General features: G+C 33.1%; 2 protein-coding genes across 6 annotated transcripts in view; one reads left to right on the top strand and one right to left on the bottom strand.

Moving 5' to 3' along the window:
• Positions 1-1,093: 1,093 nt before the first annotated feature.
• SYCP3 (synaptonemal complex protein 3) lies at positions 1,094-11,645 on the top strand. The gene is made up of 8 exons (XM_079141410.1): positions 1,094-2,791; positions 3,218-3,284; positions 3,539-3,573; positions 5,064-5,181; positions 6,153-6,252; positions 8,904-9,002; positions 10,857-10,961; positions 11,090-11,645. The coding sequence occupies exons 1-8, from the start codon at positions 2,662-2,664 to the stop codon at positions 11,141-11,143; spliced, it is 708 nt and encodes a 235-aa protein (XP_078997536.1). The 5' UTR covers positions 1,094-2,661; the 3' UTR covers positions 11,144-11,645.
• CHPT1 (choline phosphotransferase 1) overlaps positions 10,997-21,208 on the bottom strand; it is a 30,075-nt gene continuing 19,863 nt past the window's right edge. The window contains exons 5-9 of one of the 5 annotated variants that reach the window (XR_013764023.1): positions 18,988-19,119; positions 16,491-16,649; positions 15,950-16,075; positions 13,618-13,821; positions 10,997-11,169 (exon numbers count right to left, since the gene is read on the bottom strand). Coding sequence is in view for 3 of the 5 variants with exons in the window: in XM_079141383.1 (XP_078997509.1) it covers positions 11,125-11,169; positions 13,711-13,821; positions 15,950-16,075; positions 16,491-16,649; positions 18,988-19,119 (573 nt within the window). In the remaining 2 variants the exon portion in view is untranslated. The remainder of the gene's footprint in view (positions 11,170-13,617; positions 13,822-15,949; positions 16,076-16,490; positions 16,650-18,987; positions 19,120-21,208) is intronic. The other 4 variants (XM_079141383.1, XR_013764022.1, XM_079141385.1 and 1 more) reach the window with 4 other exon arrangements.

Raw genomic sequence — 21,208 nt, 5'->3', positions numbered from 1 at the left:
GTATTGAACTATCACACTATGCCCCATAAATATCTACAATTATAAGTCAGCAGAAAGTTTGACAAAAAAGAACATCAAGAAATGATATAAGACAATAGTTTCCACATGAAGGAAAAAAGAATAATTTGATCCCTATCTGACACAGGGCATAGAAATTAATTCTAGAGGAATGAAGACATGAAAAACAGAATCTTAAAAACTTAAACAGAAATTTTGGGGTTATTTTTGTAACTTGAGGGTAACAATACATTTCTTTAAAAAAATACAAAAAACTCGCGGAGATTAATCCTCAGCATAAAGACCTACAAATCAGTAAGGACTACATTAACATTCAATTGAAAAATGGGTAAGAAACCCAAATAAACATTTTAAGGAGACATGCAAATGGATACTAGGCATTAAAGGATTTAATCTCATGAGTGATTAGAAAAACATAAAAGACCTTAAATATCATTTTATATATCCATTAGGGTGGCAATATTAAGAAATCCAACAATGATGAATACGTTTAACAGGGAATCCATTTTGTTGGTTGAAACAACTGGAAAACAATTTAGCATTACTTAGTATCACCAAGCCTATGACATAGTATCAGTTGAATATACTCTGTAAACGATTTAGCGCAGTGCTCCCTTTCACAGCACAGATGATGAAATGGAATCAATACAGACATCAGCATGGCCCCAGGCAGGGATGACACACAAATTCATGAAGCATTTCATATTTTTAAGTTATGTTAATTTCTTTAGTAGTTTCCCTTGTGTTGAAAAATATTTTCTTAAAAAAATTAGCACATATGCAAGAAATCAGAAGTTCATAGCAGCATTGGAAATAGACGTCTGTTGACAAGAAAATCCATGAAAAAATTGTGCAATAGTGTCATCATGGGAAATTATACAGCCATGAAAATGGAAGAACCATGGGTTCATGTTAATAACAGATCTCTTAGCGACCTAATGTTGAGTTTGAGTACTACCTAGACTGCTCAAAGGAACCTGAGCAGTGTGGTTTACGGGCAGGTACCTTTGATAACAAAACCTAGCAAATGGGCGGAGTGAACGTTCCACACAGGAACCAGGCGGGAAAGGGAGCGGGGCGTGGGGGATGGGCGGGGCGAGTTGGATAGGATTTCCTGAGGAGAATCAGTGAATGTTGGCGAAGTACTACTTCACAAAGTAGGTGATGTGTTCACCTGTTTCGTAATTTTCACTTTCTCGAGTGTTTTGGGATCCTATAAATTTAAAACGTAGACGCTGGAACACGCCAGGCCTCGACGAGGCGGGCTCAAGGGTCTGCACCGCCAGCGTTCCCGCGTGCGATCGCCTCGTGGGGGGCGGGGCTCGTCCTCGTGCGCGCATGCGCGGGACGTTCAGCCAATCAGCGAGGCGCCTGGCTGAGGCGGGGCTGGTTTTCCTCCCGCGCGAATCGCAAATTGCCTCAGACGTGTACCGCGGCGGCGACGGCAGCGAAGGGGGCGCTCAGGTGAGGAGCCCGGGTCGAGGAGGCCGCAGCGCTTAGGGTCACCTGTCGGGAGTCTGGTAACAGTAATGGGCCATTGAGGTTTTATTTAGGTGTGAAGAGGGGAGGAATTTGCCCGGCTGGGGGGTTGGCCGACGCTGCCCGTGGCGACTGAGGTGAATCCCGTGGTTGTTACCTGGGGCCTCTGACAGGAGGATGGGGCGGGGGCCCACCGAGGGCCGAGCCGGCGGCGGCCCGGGTGTTTGGCGAGCAGGTGGCAGAGCCGCGGCCGGGTCCGGGTTTGCGGGGAGCGGGGTGGGGCCCGCCTCTGCCGTCTCCGTCCTGCGCGCCCCCAGACCCGTTAGAGACCAGGACAGTGACTGGGGACGCCTTCTGTCTCCTCCATATCCACGTTGTGGAGGTTTTATAGATTCTCCTAACCCCAGCTGGACTTTTTTGGGGGGGGCGGGTACGGGGATTTAACTGTGGGGCTCGCCCACCGAGCCGCGTCCCCGGCCCTGTTTTGTATTTTATTTAGAGACAGGGTCTCACTGAGTTGCTTAGCGCCTCCCGGTTGAGGCTGGCTTTGAACTCGAGATCCTCCTGCCTCGGCCTCCCTAGCGGCCCGGATTACAAGCGTGCCTTTGTTTTTTCGTTTGGTTTGGGTTTTTTTTGCCTTTTTTTTTTTTTTTTTTTTTTTTTTGGTGCAGTCCTGGGATGGAACCCAGCGAGCGCTCGGCCGCTGAGCTCTGTCTTCAGCCCCAGCCCTGTAGGACTTCCCTTCTGAGTGTACGTTGCGTGAACTTAATTTTGGCATGCTCATTATCTGTCTTGCTAGCACCTGCGATTTTACTTCGAGACCGAGATGTAGACCAGATTTGCCCAGATTTAGCAAAAATCTGGCAGAGTGGGGACTGAAACTCAGATCTCCCAGTTCTCAAGTGCAAAGCACACTTGGGAGTCAGAGTTGCCACCATCGTTCTTCCTTGTCCCTGTTTAATGGACAAATATCAATGGGTTCAATTTGGCCCAATGGAATATATGAGGAAATGGCCAACATTTTATTCAGTTAAAACCATCCTTACGTGATATATTTTAAATTTTATCAGATGGTTTAAATGATGCTTTTGGAATCAGTTTGAGAGATTTGTGTGGTGTTTTGTTTTTTTTTTTTTTTTTTTTGAAGTCTGAAGACATCTAAATATGGTGCCCTCTGTAAGAAAGCATTCTGGGAAATCTGGGAAACCATCTGTGGAGGATCAGCTTGTAAGAGCTTTTGACTTTGAAAAAGAAGATAAAGAACTGAGTGGTTCAGAAGAGGATGTTTCTGAAGGTACTACATACCTAAAGCTGGACAGTTACAGATGTCCTCTGGTTCATTTGCTTTGAATTGACTTCATTTAAAACTATAATAAAATTTTGTTAAGCATTTTCATGTAGTTTGTTTCTCATTTGATTCTAATACCCCTGTATCAAAGTTACAAACTTACATAGCATCTCTTGCCTTTGCCATCATTATTCCCAACATGTCCATGAATAGTACATTGCTTATTATGAACTTGAAAAGTTGTTCCTGTAAAATAGTTCTGAAACCTGACAATTTTATCTAACCTGCAGAGAAGGTATTGCATTTATGTATTTACTTTTAAAATTATAGTGGCAAAATGATTAAAAGACTCACAAATGAAGATTATGTCATTAAAATTTACCAAAATAGCATACTTAATATAAAAAATGTTTTCATTTTTTGTCAATACAGGGAAGACCCCAGCAATTGATAAGCGTGTGAAGAAAAGGCCTTCTGTAGGAATAGTTGAAGATATGGGGTAACATATTCAAAATAAGTACTTAAAGAAACATTGGCTTTTTTTGTCTATCAAGTACTGTATGTAAACTACTTGGCTGTGATTTTTCTTCCAAAACAAATATGGTATTTTATGAATCTTTAATCAAAAGTTTATTTTTATTTTTTTCCTGCTGGGGATTGAACCTAGGCACTTACACATGCCAGGAAAAAATGCTCTACTACTGAGTTATATTCCCCAGCTCTAAAAGATTTTTAAGTGTAATTTCTTTACAGGGGTGAAGTACAGAATATGCTGGAAAAATTTGGAGGTATGTTTTGGAGCTTTTCATTTAAAGAAAATTATTTTAAACCATATAGTAATTTGTATAATAGGAAATGATAGACTATTATTTCTTTGTTCTCATTCTTGGGATTTTGCATAACCATGTGTGATTAATTTCATAAATTTCCTTATTTAACCTTTTCCACTATATGAAGAGTGAGAATGATGCTTTTAGACATGTGTAATTTTAATGGAATTTTAGGAAAAAAATGGATGGGAAAAGTTTAGACTTCTTTGTAATCTAAGATTGATAACATACACATATGAATCTATACATCAGTTTTTCAGTTACTCTGTTTTTTAGAACTTTTCCTGTGTTCCTTTCTTTTGGGAGGATTCTAAATTGAAGTCTCTAAAATAACTATTGTTATTTTTACATTATAAAATATGCAGTCAAAAATGAAAAACAACTTTGCTAGCCAGTAAGAAATTTATAATCAGATCCAAAATTTTTTGTTTTTTATGTGTTAAATATCAGTTACAAAGAAGTATTGTTAAGGGAAAATACTCTTTTTAAAAAGAGTCACTGTTTGGCTCCTCTAAGGATTCTTCACAATCAATCTTTTTGGAAAGATAAGCTCTGTTTGATGACAGTTCATTTTTACAAATGTATCATTGTAGCTGCTAAAGTCATAAAATACTTATTTAATAGTACAGCTCCATGATTACTGAATGAGAACTACTTATGGTAGATCCATAATGAAGATTTATGTTTAGCAAAGTATTATTCAAAATATTAAAAATATTATGAAATGCAATACTTAGTGTAAGAATGTCTTATAAAAAGCTCCATGAAAGTATTTAAAGTGTTCTTAAATGATTTAGTTACTTAAACCGGGGTTTTTTTTTTTTTTTTTTTTTTTTGTCTATCTTTGGTCTTTGTTTCTTTTATAAAAAATATACTTAAAAGTATCATTGGCTATATATTCTCTTATTCATTATCCCTTTTCACTTAGGGTTTTTAAATTAGGTTTTTAATAGATTATTTTTGTGTGTTTTATATAATGAATTCTAACAATTATTCAGCCAAGTGTATCCTTTTTAGATTTTATTAAAATATCTTCTCATGAAGAAATTGAAGTCTATCCTTTACCCTTTGTTTTATTAGCTCTTTTTCTTTTATCATCCATAAATTTAAAAATTATTTTCAGTTAGGAAAATCAGAATTGAGATGAGGCTGGGCATCCTTTGTCCAAAATGCTTGGTACCAGAAATGTTTCAGATTTCAGAGGTTTTGGATTCTGAAGTATTTGTATAGACCTACTAATTGAGCATCCCCTAGTCTGAAATCCAAAATCCTGAGTGCTCTAAAATGTGAAACTTTTCATACATTATGTTGGTACTATTTTTTAAATTTAATTTTAAATGTCTTTCTAATATTTTAATGAACTTTACCCATTTATATTTACTTGGATATGTGGGAACAAAATAATTTTCTCCAATATAAATTTTAATGAATGTTTACTTTCAATATAGCTGACATTAACAAAGCTCTTCTTGCCAAGAGAAAAAGACTAGAAATGTATACTAAGGCTTCTTTCAAAACTAGTAACCAGAAAATTGAACATGTTTGGAAAACACAACAGGAGCAAAGGTAAGGTTGTCGGGTTTTTAAGGTCACATTTGTTATCACTTAGTATATATTGTACAGTTACTCATGAAAAATACTATGGTCTTCTATTTGTTGGAGCCTCTAGTGAAAATATATTTGGCTTGATTTTTCTCTAAGCAAGTAATCCTGTAACCTCATGCTTTCATAAAATTGATAAATACTTTCTTATCAGTGAGTGAAAATTACCTTTTTATTGTTGTTCTTTTTAGATACTCTTGACAGTAGGGTGTATTTTGACATATTATACATTCACGGAGTATAACTTCCCATTCTTACAGTTGTGCAGGATGTGGAGTTACACTGGCATGTATTCATATATGAACAGAGGAAAGTTATGTCGGATAAAAATTACTTTTTTCTCCTTTCAGATAACTCAGTATTTTTAATTATAAAAATTTATATTCACTCCAGAAATATACTAGTTGAGTAAAAGGTAAATATCACAGGAACTATAACTATTAGTTGTCTTATAGTTTACTATGACAGTGTAGGAAAAGGTCAATCTTATATTGTAAATATTTTTTATACATTCACTGACTTAACTAATCCTTTGTACAAAATCTTTCCTGTGCCAACATGGAGAAATCAAGTCACATGTTTCTACTTGAAAATGTTTCAATCTGTTTATCAGATCAAAATGTACATGCAGTAGAGAAAAATGAAAAATAAACTCTTTGGACAGAAAATACATTTTTCTGGAAAGTTTATATAAATAAACCTTTCTTAATTTTCAAGAGCTAAAGCTTCTGAGAGGACTTTTCTTTTAGCTTGTTAGGAAAAAAATATTTCTGGAATCAATGTACATCTAATTTTACTTTTTGGTTTCCTATCAGAATATTTAAGTTGTTATGATTTCCTTTTTATGTAGTATAAAATACATCAACTCAATATTGTTTTGAATGTTTTTTCATATTGGCATGAAGTGTGACAATATTCATTATTATGTTTTACAGGCAGAAGCTTAACCAAGAATATTCTCAGCAGTTTATGACTCTGTTTCAGCAGTGGGATATAGATTTGCAGAAAGCTGAGGAACAAGAAGAAAAACTAGCTGTTGGTATCATGATTAGCTTTACAGTTAATTTATTATAACCAAGTCTCAAAGCAGTAGAGAACCTAGCCTTGTTTTAGACCCATGGAACTGAACCAGTTTCCATTTCTCATTACTGGCTGTGTTTTTTAGAGCTGCTGAATTGTAAACCACAGAATAGGAACATATTATATTCATAAAATTAACCATTTTACATTGGTTGGAATTCTTGAAGTTTCAAGTGACAGAAATTTGTTAAAGGACAAAAGGAGGATTATTGGATAATATAAAGGAAAAGGAGTGTACTTTAGGCAGGCACAACTGGATGGGGCTCGGAAAGGGTTGCTTATGCAGTGCCATCTGAACTGTTGCCAAATCTTAGTGGGCTCATTTTGTAGTAAGCCAGATAGATTTTTTTCCCCCCCAATTCTAGACTTACTACCTATTTTTTTTTTGCAAATTTTATAACTGCAGTGGATTGAGATGATCTTTATCACTAGCTCTGGCAGAAAATTCCTTTGGAGGAATATAACTGATTTAGTTGCCCCCATTCCTGAACTAATCACTATAATCAGAATACACTTTACTTTTTTTTTTTTTTCTTTTTTAAAATTTGAGATGCTGGAGATTGAACCCATGGCCTATATACATGCAAAGCAAGCACTCTGTCACTGAGCTATAAAGCCCTACCTAGAACATGGTTGCTTCTTAACGGTCAGACTTGTGTTACCTGCCTGTCCATATGGAAGATAGAAGTCAGCCCTACTCAAAAATTTATAACTGCATTAACTGCTCTTTGAATTTATTCTTTCATTGTTTATAATTATCAGACATTCTTTAAGAGCTGAGCTACTGGTTTAGGAGCTGGTTGCTTAGCTCTATTTGGAAAAGTTAAATTTGAAATGCACAGGAAACATCCAAGGAGAGGTGCACAGGTCACTGGTATATTGGTCTAGAGTTCAGGAGAGAGAGGTTAAAGATACAAAGTTGAGAATTAGCTTAAAGGCAGATTTTAAGCCAAGAAGACTGGATGAGATAAAGTAGTGACTGGAAATTTTGCTTGAATGTTTAGAGTTCTGAGAGAATAAGGGGGAACCAGCAAAGGAAACAGTTATGATTGGCCCAATATGTAGTATGTAAACCACTCTAGGCCAAATAAAGCAAGCTTTTTAAGAAAGAAAAAGGATTACTTCTTTTCAATGCTGCTTATAGGCCAAAAAAGAGTAAATTTGGCAATGTGGAGGACATTGGTGTCTTGGATCAGAATGATTTTGGTGGAAAAGTGGGTGCAAAAATCTGATTAGAATGAGTACTAGACAGAATGACAAAGAAATATGGTGACCTGAGGAGAAAAATAGGGTTTTATTTTTTTAAGATAAGAGAAATAACATGTTTGTGTACAGACAGGAATAATTTAGAGGGACACATTTTAAAATAACCGGGGAGCATTTGATGCATTCTTGAGAGTGGGTGGGACATGTGTAGAAGTTGGCCTTAGTAGGGAGTAAGGATAATTCATCCTTAGAAACAGAAGAGAATGCAGAGTATCTTAAGCATAAATAAATGTAGGTAGATGATTGGTATGATAATGGGAGATGGAAAGTTTAGATTGCATCTATCTTTAATGAAATACAATAATCAGATGATGAAGGTCTTTGCCTCTAGGTAGAATAGCTAGAGAGTTGACTTTTCCAGGGTTGAGGTTTAGCCAATCAAGTGTGACAGTAAGAAACAGGCAAGGTACATATGGAAAGGGGTAATTAGAATAACTGTCCTTTATATGGACAACAAAAGTAGTAAAGACAACAAGAGTAGGAATGACAGTGAAAAGTAGGTAGAATTAATGGATTTCAGGTCCTGATACATTATTGAACTGTATTACTTAAAAGAGTATGCTACAATGTTGAGATGGTGATCGAATACTAGGATGTGTGGAGAAACAGTATGCATATGCAGTGTGCCCAAACTCTGGAAGCATAAAGTTTAAGATCAAATCCTGGCTTGAGCAATTGGTACCTGTGACACTATGGACAAATTATATCTTAGTTTCCTCATCTGAGGAAGTGAGTAATGAATACCTATCTCACAGGATTAAATGAGTTCATATAAGTTTGCTTAAAAGGGTCCAGAATAGTATCTGACACAAAGACAATATATATTTTGTTTGCCATTATCAATACTATAAAAGGGTCCTATCATTGATAATGGCAAAATCTAGGGTAGAAGTATGTAAGTGATTGGCTAAAGTAGGGAAGACAAAATCATTGGTGGAGGATACATTAAAGAACTGAAAGATCACCATTACTGGAAGATCATCCATGTAGATATGGAAATTACCAAGAGTAGACATGTCCTGGTGATTAAGATTTTCTACTCATTGGTTGGATTATTATAATTATTGCATGTTAGGAGTAAACACAAAGTATCTAAGCTCGGTCATAATAGTTAAAACAAAAATTTTAAATTACCAATTTATAAACTATTCCTTTAAATTCAATGTAGAATTATTTTTTTGCTAAATTTAAAACTTTGGAGCTGGGGACATAGTTCAGAGGTAAAATTCTTGCCTAGCATGTGTGTTAAGCCTTGGGTTTAATCCCTAGCACTAAAAACAAATAAAATAAAAAAGCTTTAGCAAATTGTTATTACAGAGTTTTTTCTTTTATGTCTGTAGAATATGTTTCGACAACAACAAAAGGTTTTTCAACAATCTAGAATTGTTCAGAACCAAAGACTGAAAACAATTAGACAATTATATGAACAGTTCGTAAAGGTAAATGGACATTTTATAACAAGACAGTCTTTAAAAACAATATACTTATGGAAATAGAAGATTTTGTTTTCTTTTCAAGCTTATGTGGAAAGTATTTTGCTTATGCATTTAAAATTTTTAACTTCTTTCCATTTTGAGTTCATTGTTTATGACAAGTGATAAATATATCTTTACTTTAGGATCTAATTGTGGTGATTATTCAAGACAGGAAAAATGGTAAATTGAGAATTTTACCTGTAAATGTACTTACATATCAAATCCACACAATTAACATTTAAGTCATTATTTCTATTTAACTGAAAATAGAAAGTATAAATCATTTTTACTACAGTCTTTATTAAATATAACGAATCCAATTGAAATTACTTAGTATTTCTTTTGTTTTCAAATATATAAGTCTTTATGGTATATTTGCTTTTACAATTTATTGCAATGATCAAAAATGACTATATTCCAACTTCAAAGAGATAGTCAAGATAACTGAAGAGTAAAAATTTGTGGAATGAGAATTATTTACTGATGTATATGCAAGTTGTGGTCTAAATAGTAAAATAGTTTTGAAATTTTTTTTTAATTTGTATGAACACAAGTTATTTTTAAAAGCATTTTCAAGTAGAGAACTTGCATTCTCTAGTGCTCCCTGAGAATAATTTGTTAATTGGTATGAAGGTTTGATAAAGTACTAGAAAATATTTCTTCTAAGTGTTATCATTAAACATTACCACCTAAGATAGGAACTTAAGTATAATCTTTGACCCCCTCCATCTCCTTTACCTTTCACATTGATTTATAACTAGATCCTATAATTTTTCTTCATCAGTGGTTCGTTCGCTTGTTCTTTTAATTCCCACTCCTATTAACTTAGTTTGGGGCCTTATCACTTTTGTTTTACCATTAAAACTCTTAACTGATTTCTCTGTTCTCCAGGCCATCCTTTATACGTCTGCCATGTAATCTTTTATAAAAATATCTTTTTTGTCCTGCAAATCTATTAGTTACTTCCCATTCTAAATTCTTAGGTCTTTGAGATCCCTATGACATGACTCTCTTTAAGCTTCATGTACTACACTTGTCCATTACTCCCACCCCTCTACATAATTGCTTTCTCTGAACACAGTCTATGCTTTTGCTTATACTCTTCCTCTAGAATACTTTCAACTCCTTTATTTATTGAAATTTTACTCTTTTGCCAAATAAATTGCAATCAATCCTCATTTTCTTTTATATAGCCAGAGTAAGCTGCATTTCCATTCCTGTTATAAAGCTTTGGTGTTATTTTTGTTTATGTTTCTTCTCTTTGGAATAAGGAAGCAATTATGTATTATTTTTTAATTTTTCCATAGCACTTAACTTAGTATTTTTTACATAGTAGGCACTAGGATAATTGTTGAGTGAGCAGTAAAGAGTTAAAATATAATTTGTTTTTATAACTTGAAGAAAGAAATCATACTATAGGTTATTTATTCTCTCTAGTGAATTCATGTCACATAATAAGCAGGTTATAACCTGATGTTTGAGAAACTTATTAGAAATTTTCAAAATCATGGTATTTTACTTACGGTTCCTTTCATTTCCTTTTTTTCCTCCATCTTCACCTTAATAGTTCTTTAACCCATTCTTTCCAGTAAAGTATACTACTATTGTGCTTTCTATAATTATATTTGATTCACATCTGATTTATTTTACTTTTTATACTGGGTATTTTGGTCTTCATGTATTGGTTAGAATGTATTTTTACTTGGAATAAATAATGAACATCTGAATATTAAATGTTTTTTGAAAATTAATTTTGCAAGTTTAGAAATTGAGGTAGTAAGTTATGGTTTATAGCTGAACTAGCCTTTTGTGTTTTAGAGTTTGGAAGACTTGGAGAAGAATCATGATAATCTTCTTACTGGTACACAAAGTGAACTTAAAAAAGAAATGGCTATGTTGCAAAAAAAAATTATGATGGAAACTGTAAGTCAATATATTTCAAATTGAAAAACTAAGGGTTAATGTAAGCACTGAAATATTTTATTTGCTGAAATTGTATAACACTTAACTAAAAATTAAACAAATGTTTAATATCTCCTTTCATGAAACAGCAGCAGCAAGAGATGGCAAGTGTTCGAAAGTCTCTTCAATCCATGTTATTCTGATGACTCTTTGAAGAAAGAACTTGAACCTAAGTAATATGATACAATTATAAGATTAGCTAAAAGGCATGTAAGTCTTTAGAGTAGTTCAGAAATTCAAGTTTAAATGAAAACATGTTTAATCATTAGCTTATTTAAGTGCAAGTCCTCCCTGCGAACTTCCAAAATTGCAACCGTTATGTGAAGTAGCTGCTATTCCTAAATTATATGTATCAAGCTTTCAGCTCTCAAGTTGTAATTGTGAATTTTTCTAACACTGTCAGTTACTTTTATTAATATTAATAAAGATACTTAATTTAAACTTAGGTTTTGGTTTCAGTATGTTTGTCCATTCTAAATTTACAAAGTATAAGTATAAAAGATTACTTTTTTTTTTTTTTTTTTTTTTTTTAGGTCTTGCTCTGTTGTCCAGCTTGTATCAAACTCCTGGGTACATGTGTGTTCCTTCCCCACTTAACCTGAATTAGCTGGGACTACAGGCATATCCCACCACACCTGGCTTACACTGTTCTTAAGAAAAAACCCACAAAATCCGTTTTACATGCACATTCTTTTCTGTACATTTATTACACAGCCAATTCTAATGAAAATAAGATTTCAAGAATAATCTATTGGCATATAAAATATATTTAAATAATATAAATTTATATTATTATTCCAGTGTCCTAGAATAAATTAAACTACTAAAATCATCAATAACTGAGCAAGATTTATACAAATTAGTTTTTAAGACTTGTATTTGTGAGTATGTCATTTCCACAAGGACATCAAAATGTCAGATGTGGGCTCAGTCCACAGTTAAATGACACATTCTCTTAGTAATGATTAAGAGTGTGTCAAGAACATAGCTAATTAAGTACGTATTACGTCTTCAAAGATAATTTTACCTAGTATGTTTTTTTGGTTTTAATATCAAATATGTGGAAGTTTGATTTTTACATTCATTTCTAAACCCAACAAATTATATTTTATACTTTACCTTTTAAAATATACATTCTTTAAACAGAAAAATGTAAGGAACACAATTTTTGTCCCTTTTTAAATGTTTTAAATTCTAACTTTTGCCTTTGTAGCCTACCCTTATCTTCTAAGGTTTTTCAAGTTTTTAAAAGCGAGTCTATGCAGATTATCTTTTTTAAATTGTGATAATTTATACAAAGAAATTAGTCCTCCACCATTAGAAAATATTTCACATTAAGAGGACAGTTTACTTCCGATATTTTTGTGTGTGGTGCTGGGGACTAAACCCAGGGCCCCACCCATGCTAAGCATGCATTCTTCCACTGAGCTACACTCCAGCCTAGAATATAAATCTTAAATACTATTCAAACTTCTAAGAAGGTCTTTATTTGAGAAGTTCTACCAATAGTTATGAAAGCAAAATAAGTACCCTCCAGTAATTAAGAATGTACTTAATTCACAGAAGTGTATTTTAGGGAATATCAATTTCCTTTTAGGGAATATCAATTTCTGCTGTTCATTTTTTTAAATATTCTTTTTTCTTGGCTAGATATAGTACATCTTTATTATTTCCTTTTTTTCTGATTAGTTCATATGGCATATGGCCTATGGAACTACTGTATATAATTAGAAATAGGGTCAAATGAGAGTCTGAAGATTTGGGTCATCAAAGATCTTGGTGACAGTTCTAGTATTTATAAAAAGCAATCTAAATCTTTTCAACTAAGAACAGAAAGATAAGAATCAAAGCCCAAAGAACTTAGTGGCTAAATAACTGATACTTATTTTGTCCCCTTATGACCTTATATGAGTTAATGTGTACTTGAAGTAACTGACTCATATTCTATGGAGAGATATTTTTTCCGTGTTTTTATAAATTACTAATTTTCTTATATATCAGCTGTTTTAGTTACTGTTTTTTCTTTTGTAAAAGGGAATGTTTAATGTCCACTTTTTCAGGACAGTGAAATTTTAACCCAGAATATCAAGGAATTAGTACCACCAATTCTTTTACTAAATACAAATTATTAAGTCCCATGGCCCTTTTAAATTCTAGCTGGTACATTTTCTTTCATAGCAGTAATTAACATAGCTTTTGAAAAATGGCTAGCGTAAAAATTTTCTTATAATATCACAACTCAATTACACTAATATAAGCCATGCATTTACACATTATGATGAGCTCACTTTTCAGTTTTTAGCAAAGAAGGCATTATTTTCAAGATGGCTAAAGTTCAAGTTCTGAATTTTTATGAAATTCTTTGGCAAAGAAAATCCTAAGTGTCTGATAAACATTTTGTAGACACAAAGAGATTGTGTTCTACCTATGTTCAGGTTCTTAACCCCAGGATTGAAATTTTGTTCTTTGGTCTTGTTTCTAATTTACAGACTATATTACTGATAATACCATTGATCAAAAAGGTTGATAAGACATAATGAGGACTTTGTTATTGAAATAGAAACTACAGGATTCATGTTTTATATTCAAATATAACCTTATTCGATAGTATACTAGCCTCCTGCATAGGGGGATTTCCTTCACACATAGGTTCCCCTAACTGCTTCTCCTCTTTTCCTTGGGCTATTAGTCAGTCAATATGCTTGTGAACCTGTTCAGGTGCTTGATGACATGAAGTCTTGAAGATATGTAGATGAAGGTGTCTTGAAATTTGAAGGCACAAAGCACTAAAGTATATCATCATATCAAATGAAGAAATGACCTTTGGAAACAAAAAAGAAAACATAAAATAGATTACAGTCTATAGTTTCTGAAGTTGCAGCTATTTTTCTGTCCCTCCTCCCTAACAAATCTCAAATATTCTTAAGTTAAAATTCTTAGCTGAAAATATTACTGTTTAGAATATTTTAACATATTTCATATTTGACCTCATTCTAGTCTTCTGGAATATACAAGGGTATTTAAGTTATAGAAGCTGAGGGTAAGAGAGATAAGAGGACTGAAGCACAAAAGCTCAAAAGTAAAAGAATTCAAGTTTTCTGACTCCACATTCTCTCAGCTTTTTGTGCAATAAAGCCACACATTTTCTACTAGAAGGGCTGTCAGTCATCATCTTATAATGAACTCATCAAATTCATATTTTATTCCTTTAAGGCTAGTTATAAGAATATAAAAGATCTGGAAAAGACACCCTTGTTGTTTTCCAGAGATTTTCCTGAAGATTAGTCAAAAGCTTTCCTTCAAAAACTGAAGCCCAGGAGAAAATGGAGCCTCATAGCTGTGCACTTGGAGAGGCATTCTCCCCTATGAGAAAATATCCCTGTCATTAACTTGAAAAGCTCCACCAGACCCTTTTCTATTTGAAGCAGGAAGCTTTTCCCTAGGGATACCACAGAATATGTTTTGTTTGGCACCCATTGTGTATGTGTGTGTTGACTTCTATATGGTGTTTTAAAGAAAAGTTGAATTTGACTTCCTCAGTTCACCAGTCTCTATCACTGGTATAAATCAGGCCAACTTACTCATTACAAAACAGGTGCTTGAATTTTTAACACCTGATATTTTATGTTAATTCCATTTTATGATACATATCCAGGTACACACACCAAAAAAACCCCACTTTGCATTGAGTTTTCAAATATTTTGAATAATTACACCCTATTTCTTAGTTTGGATTGTTTTGGAACCATAAAAATATTTATAGTGCATAGCAAATTAAAGGAAATTACTGATTTTCAAACATTTTAGAATATTAACTGCAAACTTCCATTGCTCACCTCAGAGGATTAGGTATTATATCTCATCCCTGGGAAGAATAAAAGACTTTTTAAATTAACTATGCATGAATATTATTAATTTACTCTAGATGAAATATAATACTGTATGACCTAGGGAAGGATCATCGAAAATATCCCAGTGGTACATACACAGAACAGGTAAACAGATTTTTTAAATGCCTAAATTTAACAACAGGATGACATTATTTGAATTATCAAAAGATTTATTTTACAGCTCTTTTTAATACATATCAATGTTTATATATCACGAACAATTTGGTAAAGACTGGTGAGATCCAGAAATAGGAAAAAATATCACAAGATAATTCAAAACCACTGTGAGTTGAAAACCAACTATAAACATATATCACAACAGAAAAATGTAATGTTCCTTTTCTCCAATTTTGTGATTGTTACTAAGAGTGACTTTCTTTTTTTGGATGGCTAAAGTGGTTTTCTTAAACACCATATTCTGCATTTTATAATCATTTATGTGTAGAAAAACATGTATTAGCTACATGCCTTTCTTAAGCAGGATATAATCAATGAGAATTTAATCTTTGCTTGATGATTCAGTCATCATGATTAAAACAAATTATACTATCATCAAGGGCCATAGACATAAACAGTGTTGTCTACCTTTAGCATAAAATGATCTCACAATCCTAAACTCACTAGTACCATCTATTCTTTTGTCTCCTCAATATTAGTTGACGGTTTCTGATACAGTAAGTGTCCACCTTTGCTAGTACTAACCCCATCTAATTGTTACTTGCTATAAGCTGAGAATAATTTTAATAAGCTTAAGGAAAGTCAGAAAGTCCTTTGAGAAGGACTGAAGTGGTTTTTGACATCTCTGTTCTAGTTTTTGTGGGTAGAGGGAGAAAGATATAGTACACAATTGTGTTTCCAAGGACCTGAATTGTTGGAAGCCTGATCTTTAGATATGTTGGCTCTATACACAATATAAAATGGTTCACAGCTTAAAAGAATGAATTTTCATATTCAGAATCATTGTATAGACTAAATATTGAGGCAACTGATGCTTAAATGTCTCATAAACATGATCTGCTTTGACATCTGTTAAAAAATAAATAGCAGAAAAGTACTTACCATTGCTATCCATAGAACAACATATTCATCTACAAAATTATTAAAGTACTGGTCTAAAAACAAAAGACCTGGCCCAACAAAGACAGTGTCTTGAAGATACAGTTCACTTTTGGTCATGTGAGCTATCTACAAAAAAGTAAACAAAATAATTTCATTATTAAATTTTAAATGTTGTAGCTCTAATTTCAGAAAAGAAGTAATTAATTTTAATTCACTATTAAGACAGACTATTTAGTCTCACATTCAGTATGGGGATCCTTATCTACACCTCTCAAATTCACGGCCAGGTAGTTTATTAGAGTTTTTAATGTTTAAGTTCCTTGATATCAGAAAGTTTTAACTGATAATTACAGTTAAACAATTAAAAGAACTGAATATAACATTAAGTCATAATGCAATTTTATTTGTAGTACTAACAGCTACTTACTGTGATATTGGGTTTACAAAGAAAAACTTAATGCATTGTATGAAACAGTTTCCAGCTTTGCATTTGAGAACTAAGTATAATAGTTACATCAAGAATCATAAAAGAATTTCTTACCACTAATTTTTGTGCAACTTTAGCAAAGACACACCCAAACATTAGGGTATACAGACAAGGATGCTTTTCAAAAACATTAGTTGCTGACTTTTTATAAATCATTATTGCCAGTATAATAATTAGTCCTATGTGTAGTCCAGGTGACAAAACACTGGTGCCCTAAGGAATAAAGCAGAAAATCAGCATCACATTTTAACACTGGATTTATTACAATACAAACATTTTCTGCACAACCATTATGTGCAAGGAACTAGAGACTTGAGTATGATATAGTGTATAACTTAAAGAAGGATACAAACCTTAGGTGTGCTGACTTTTCAAACTTCCACAGAACCCTATTGTTATATAGATGTGATACAGTGCAACAGATGTTTGATTCCAGTTTTATATATGTACATTTTAAACCAGTAAAAACCTAAAAATTAACAATGTAATTTATTCAGTATCAACTCTTACTGTGTCAAAGACCATCAATACTTCAACTGTCAACATTTTTTGTGATAATGCTGAAATAAAGCTTATTCGGCCAATTCTATAAAATATTTCACTCATTATAAAGAGTGACATCTGCCCTGGGTTCTCTCCACATCAACACCTTCTCATCCCCCTTTATTTTGCATTCAGGCTGCAAATATTCTCTTATATAAAATGATATAATCTAGGCTATTAAATTTTTATCTATGTGAATCAGAATTCTCTCAGCACTACTTATCCTAAACAAAATACTGAAATAGATTTAGTATTAGGTTTATTAAATCTATAACCACCAATTTAAAAGTGCTCACTAAAATATCCTAATATTTATTAAAGTCACATATTTCAGGTTAGAAATTACTATAAAATAATAGTAATACTACTATAAATACTATAAAATTATATGTGTAAAATACTATGTGGTAATAAATTATAAAAATTTTGACAAATAGCATTTTATCTGTTTATATGATGTTCTTAGGTTTCTTGGGTTCTTAGGTTCTTAGGAAAATCACCAGTTTCTGAATTTGGGATTAACTACCTTCCTAGCTTATGTACAATTTTTTAAGTCCTCCTTCAAACAGTTAATAGTCAATTATTTCCTAATGAAATATCCAAAAGTGAATGTTGATCCTCACTAAATCTTATTTTCTTCAGTGGAACTTTTGTTCCAGCTAGTGCTCTATTTTATCATCCATCAAGCAACATTTATGCCTAAGCACCTGTACAGTACTACACCAAGATCAACTAACAAAACACCTCAAGAAATGAGTTTTTTTTTTCCAAATAGGTCAGAGCTTACATAGCTAAATGAAATATATAATTTGCTTTTGAAATATATATATATATATATATATGCACACACATATATAATATTCACAAAAGGTGATTATGAATTATGGGGACTCCTTTGAAATTCTTAAGAGCCAACTTATAAGTCATTTAAAAGAGTGAGTTTTTTTTTAACTAAAAATACAATATCTCATGTTTACTACTCTTTATCAGTCCTCCAAATAATTTTTACTGTTTTCAAAAAAATCAGATCCACCCTAAAAGAATAGAATTTTTGAATTATAGTACCAAAGGAGCTAAAAAGAATGTTCTATAACTCAAAGCAATCCCTAAAAAGTCCTGATAATGTTTTGTTGCAAGATGGCATCACTGGAATAAGCACTTATCTTCCTATGTTCAACTATTTTTAAGATGACAGCACACCTAGGTATCATGTTTGGTTAAAAAAAAAGAAAGAAAAAAAAAAACTTGGAAAGTATGTTCTTTCCCATTTAAAAGTATTAAAGTTGGGCATGGTGGTACACGCCTATAATTCCAGTGACTTGGGAGAAGCTGAGGCAGGAGGATCACAAGTTCCAGGCCAGCCTGGGCAACTTAGTGTTACCCTGTCTCACTCAGTGACCCAAGTTCAAGCCCCAATACTGAATCAAGTAAATAAAAAACAACAAAAAAAGTATTGAAGGCTTTAAAACATATATGAATAAGTAAATATGCATGAGCAGTTATAAAGAACACAAACACAAGATATACCTACTCAAAAATCAAGGTTAAAATTTTTCCCTTTAAAAATATTAGGATACCTCTTTTAAGTATTTTCAGTGAAATTTCAATGAAATTCACTTTATGAGTAATAAATTGCCCCGTATATAAAAGCTTTGACCTTTGACAGCTTTCTAGTCATTCCCTCAGGAACTCGTTCCCTACTCCTCTTCTCCTCTACTAGTTCAAGGCACAAATTGCAAGAAAACAAATGAAACTCTTGATTATGTACAATAGTGAAAGTGACTAAATGAAGTCATAAAAGGCTGTGCAAAGCAAGCCTGTGGAAAGAGAAAAATGCTTTAAGTCTACATGATTTTTAAAACACTTTTGTGCTATGTACCTACAATAAATTCTTTAAGATACTTAGCTTCCTTCTCCATTCTTGAGCTTTGACATATTTTCATATCTCTATAGCTGGTGATAAGTTATCATAAATTAATAATGATGATGAAAGAAATTAGGGCCTTACTGCTATAGTGGATCCATTCTTGCCAACACCACCATGGAGGATAACATGGAAATAATTTGAACAGGAAAATATTGCTCCACCTACTACTCCAAGAACTGGAAAGATCTTCAATTTTATTTCTAGAATGGGTATCTTTGGGGGTAAGAGGAAAGAAAGAAATCATTAAGAAAACAGTATTTTTCTTCCTATTAAATAGTAAAGAAACATTATGATAGGTCCTGTACAATAAGCTATCCTTTTTCTTGTAATCAAACCTTAACTTTTGGAATATAAGTGGTAACATTTTCTGAAATTGGTTTATTCATTAATTGAAAAATGAATTCACCAAATCAGTCTGTGTCTATCATTGTGAGTAAATATTTAACAAGCCTTCATCTGACTTAAACATGAAAAAGGATAGTTCACTTGAATTTAGCGGCCCCTGAAAGGCAGACACCATGATATGCATCTTAAATGTGACAGGTATGATGTGTGTGCATGCAAAAAAAATTGTGTAGTGAATATCCAGGATTAAATCTCTAGCAATATATTTACCTGTTGGTCAATTGCTGTTCAAGAAAAATTCCAAAGGCAGCAAAGGATTTAAAAAACAGTAACAATGAATTGCCAGAGGCCATAGGCTATTGTATTTTGAAAATAGACTTTGAAAGACTGTACCAAATTTTGCAGAAACTACAGGTTAGCCGTTAAATTTTGAAAATCTAAATAAAAAGTAAGTATTCTTGGTGAGAATAAGCAAGTGTATTTTCTTCCTATGATCTTGTCAAAACAAAGAAAGAAACAATTTGAAAATTGAGTTCCAAATTCAAGCAAATTACATCTGACTTAATGACTGCAGTTGCCCAAATGCTTCTTGGTCCACATTCACCACCTTATGATACTAACTGAATAGCTACCATAAAAGAGATAGCATCCCTCCAGTATATTGTATAGACTATGATAGCATATCCTTTATACTACTGTTTGTGTTTACCTGATGAGAAGGAATATGAATGTCTCCGGAATATACCACCACTTAAAAGTATGCTTAAAATCTCTTTCTGAGCCTACCACTAAGGAACAGTAATAAGCAGTTCTGAGTGCCACAGGAAATTAAATATTTTACTGTTTTTAATAGATTTTATTTTTAAAGTAGTTATAGGTTCATAGCAAAATTAAGTGGATAGTAGAGAACATTCCCACATTCCTCCTGTTCCCACCCTACACAGACTTCCCCACTATCAACATCCCCCGTCAAAGGATTTGCTAAAATTGATGAACTTACATTGACACATTATCACACAAAGTTCATAATTTACATTAGGGTTCAATCTTGGTGGTGTGCATTCTTTTGTATTATGATAAATGTAAAATGACATGAACCCAACACTATCATTCAAAATAGTTTTACTAACCTAAAAATCCTATGCTCTGCCATTCATCCTTCTCTCCTCCCAACCTCTGGAAACCACTGATATTTTTACTGAGTTCATAGTTTTTGCCTTTTCCAGAATGTCATGTTCTGAAATCATACAGTATGCAGCCTTTTCAGATTGGCTTCTTGATCTTAATAATAAGATTTTAAGGATCCTCTAGGTCTTTTTATGATGTGATAGTTCACTTCTTTTTGGCACTGAATAATATTCCAGTGTCTGGATATACCACAATATCCATTTACCAAAGAAGTTTTGACAATTATGAATAAAGCCATTTTTGTATGCAGGTTTTTGTGTGGACATGTTTTCAACTCCTTTGAGTAAATACCCAGGAGCATGACTGCTGGATCATATGGTAAGAGTGTATTTAGTTTTCTAATCTCTTTCTGTTTTTACTGGAGGTATGTGGCTCAGTGCTTACAAACATGAAGTCTGGAATCAGTCTAATTCCTAGCTTCAGTACTTCCCATGTATTTTTGGACAAAATTACTTAATCATTTTAAGACCTTCATAAAACAGAATAATGATAACATCTATTTCACAGGATTGTTCCAAAGGGCTGATGAAACTGATGGTACAATGTTTAGGAACAAGATTAGTGTGCAATATCAGTTGTTGGCTGTTGACAATATTCTTCTTAACACTAGGCATGTGAAGTGAGTCAGTTAGCTAGTGTTGTGAACTTGGGTTGGGGTAACAGAATAATTTGTTTCTTCATAAATTTTCTTCCTATGAGAAGTTTGAGTTTATAATAGTGGCCTCTTAAAACCCAATTATCAAAATATTGAGGTTACCAACCTGGCAGA

This window comes from Sciurus vulgaris (genome assembly GCF_902686455.1).
Source record: "Sciurus vulgaris genome assembly, chromosome: 5".
In the NCBI taxonomy this organism is placed as follows: domain Eukaryota; kingdom Metazoa; phylum Chordata; class Mammalia; order Rodentia; family Sciuridae; genus Sciurus; species Sciurus vulgaris.
Note: the sequence above shows the minus strand (reverse complement) of the source record. Positions and strands in the feature narration are given on the sequence as shown.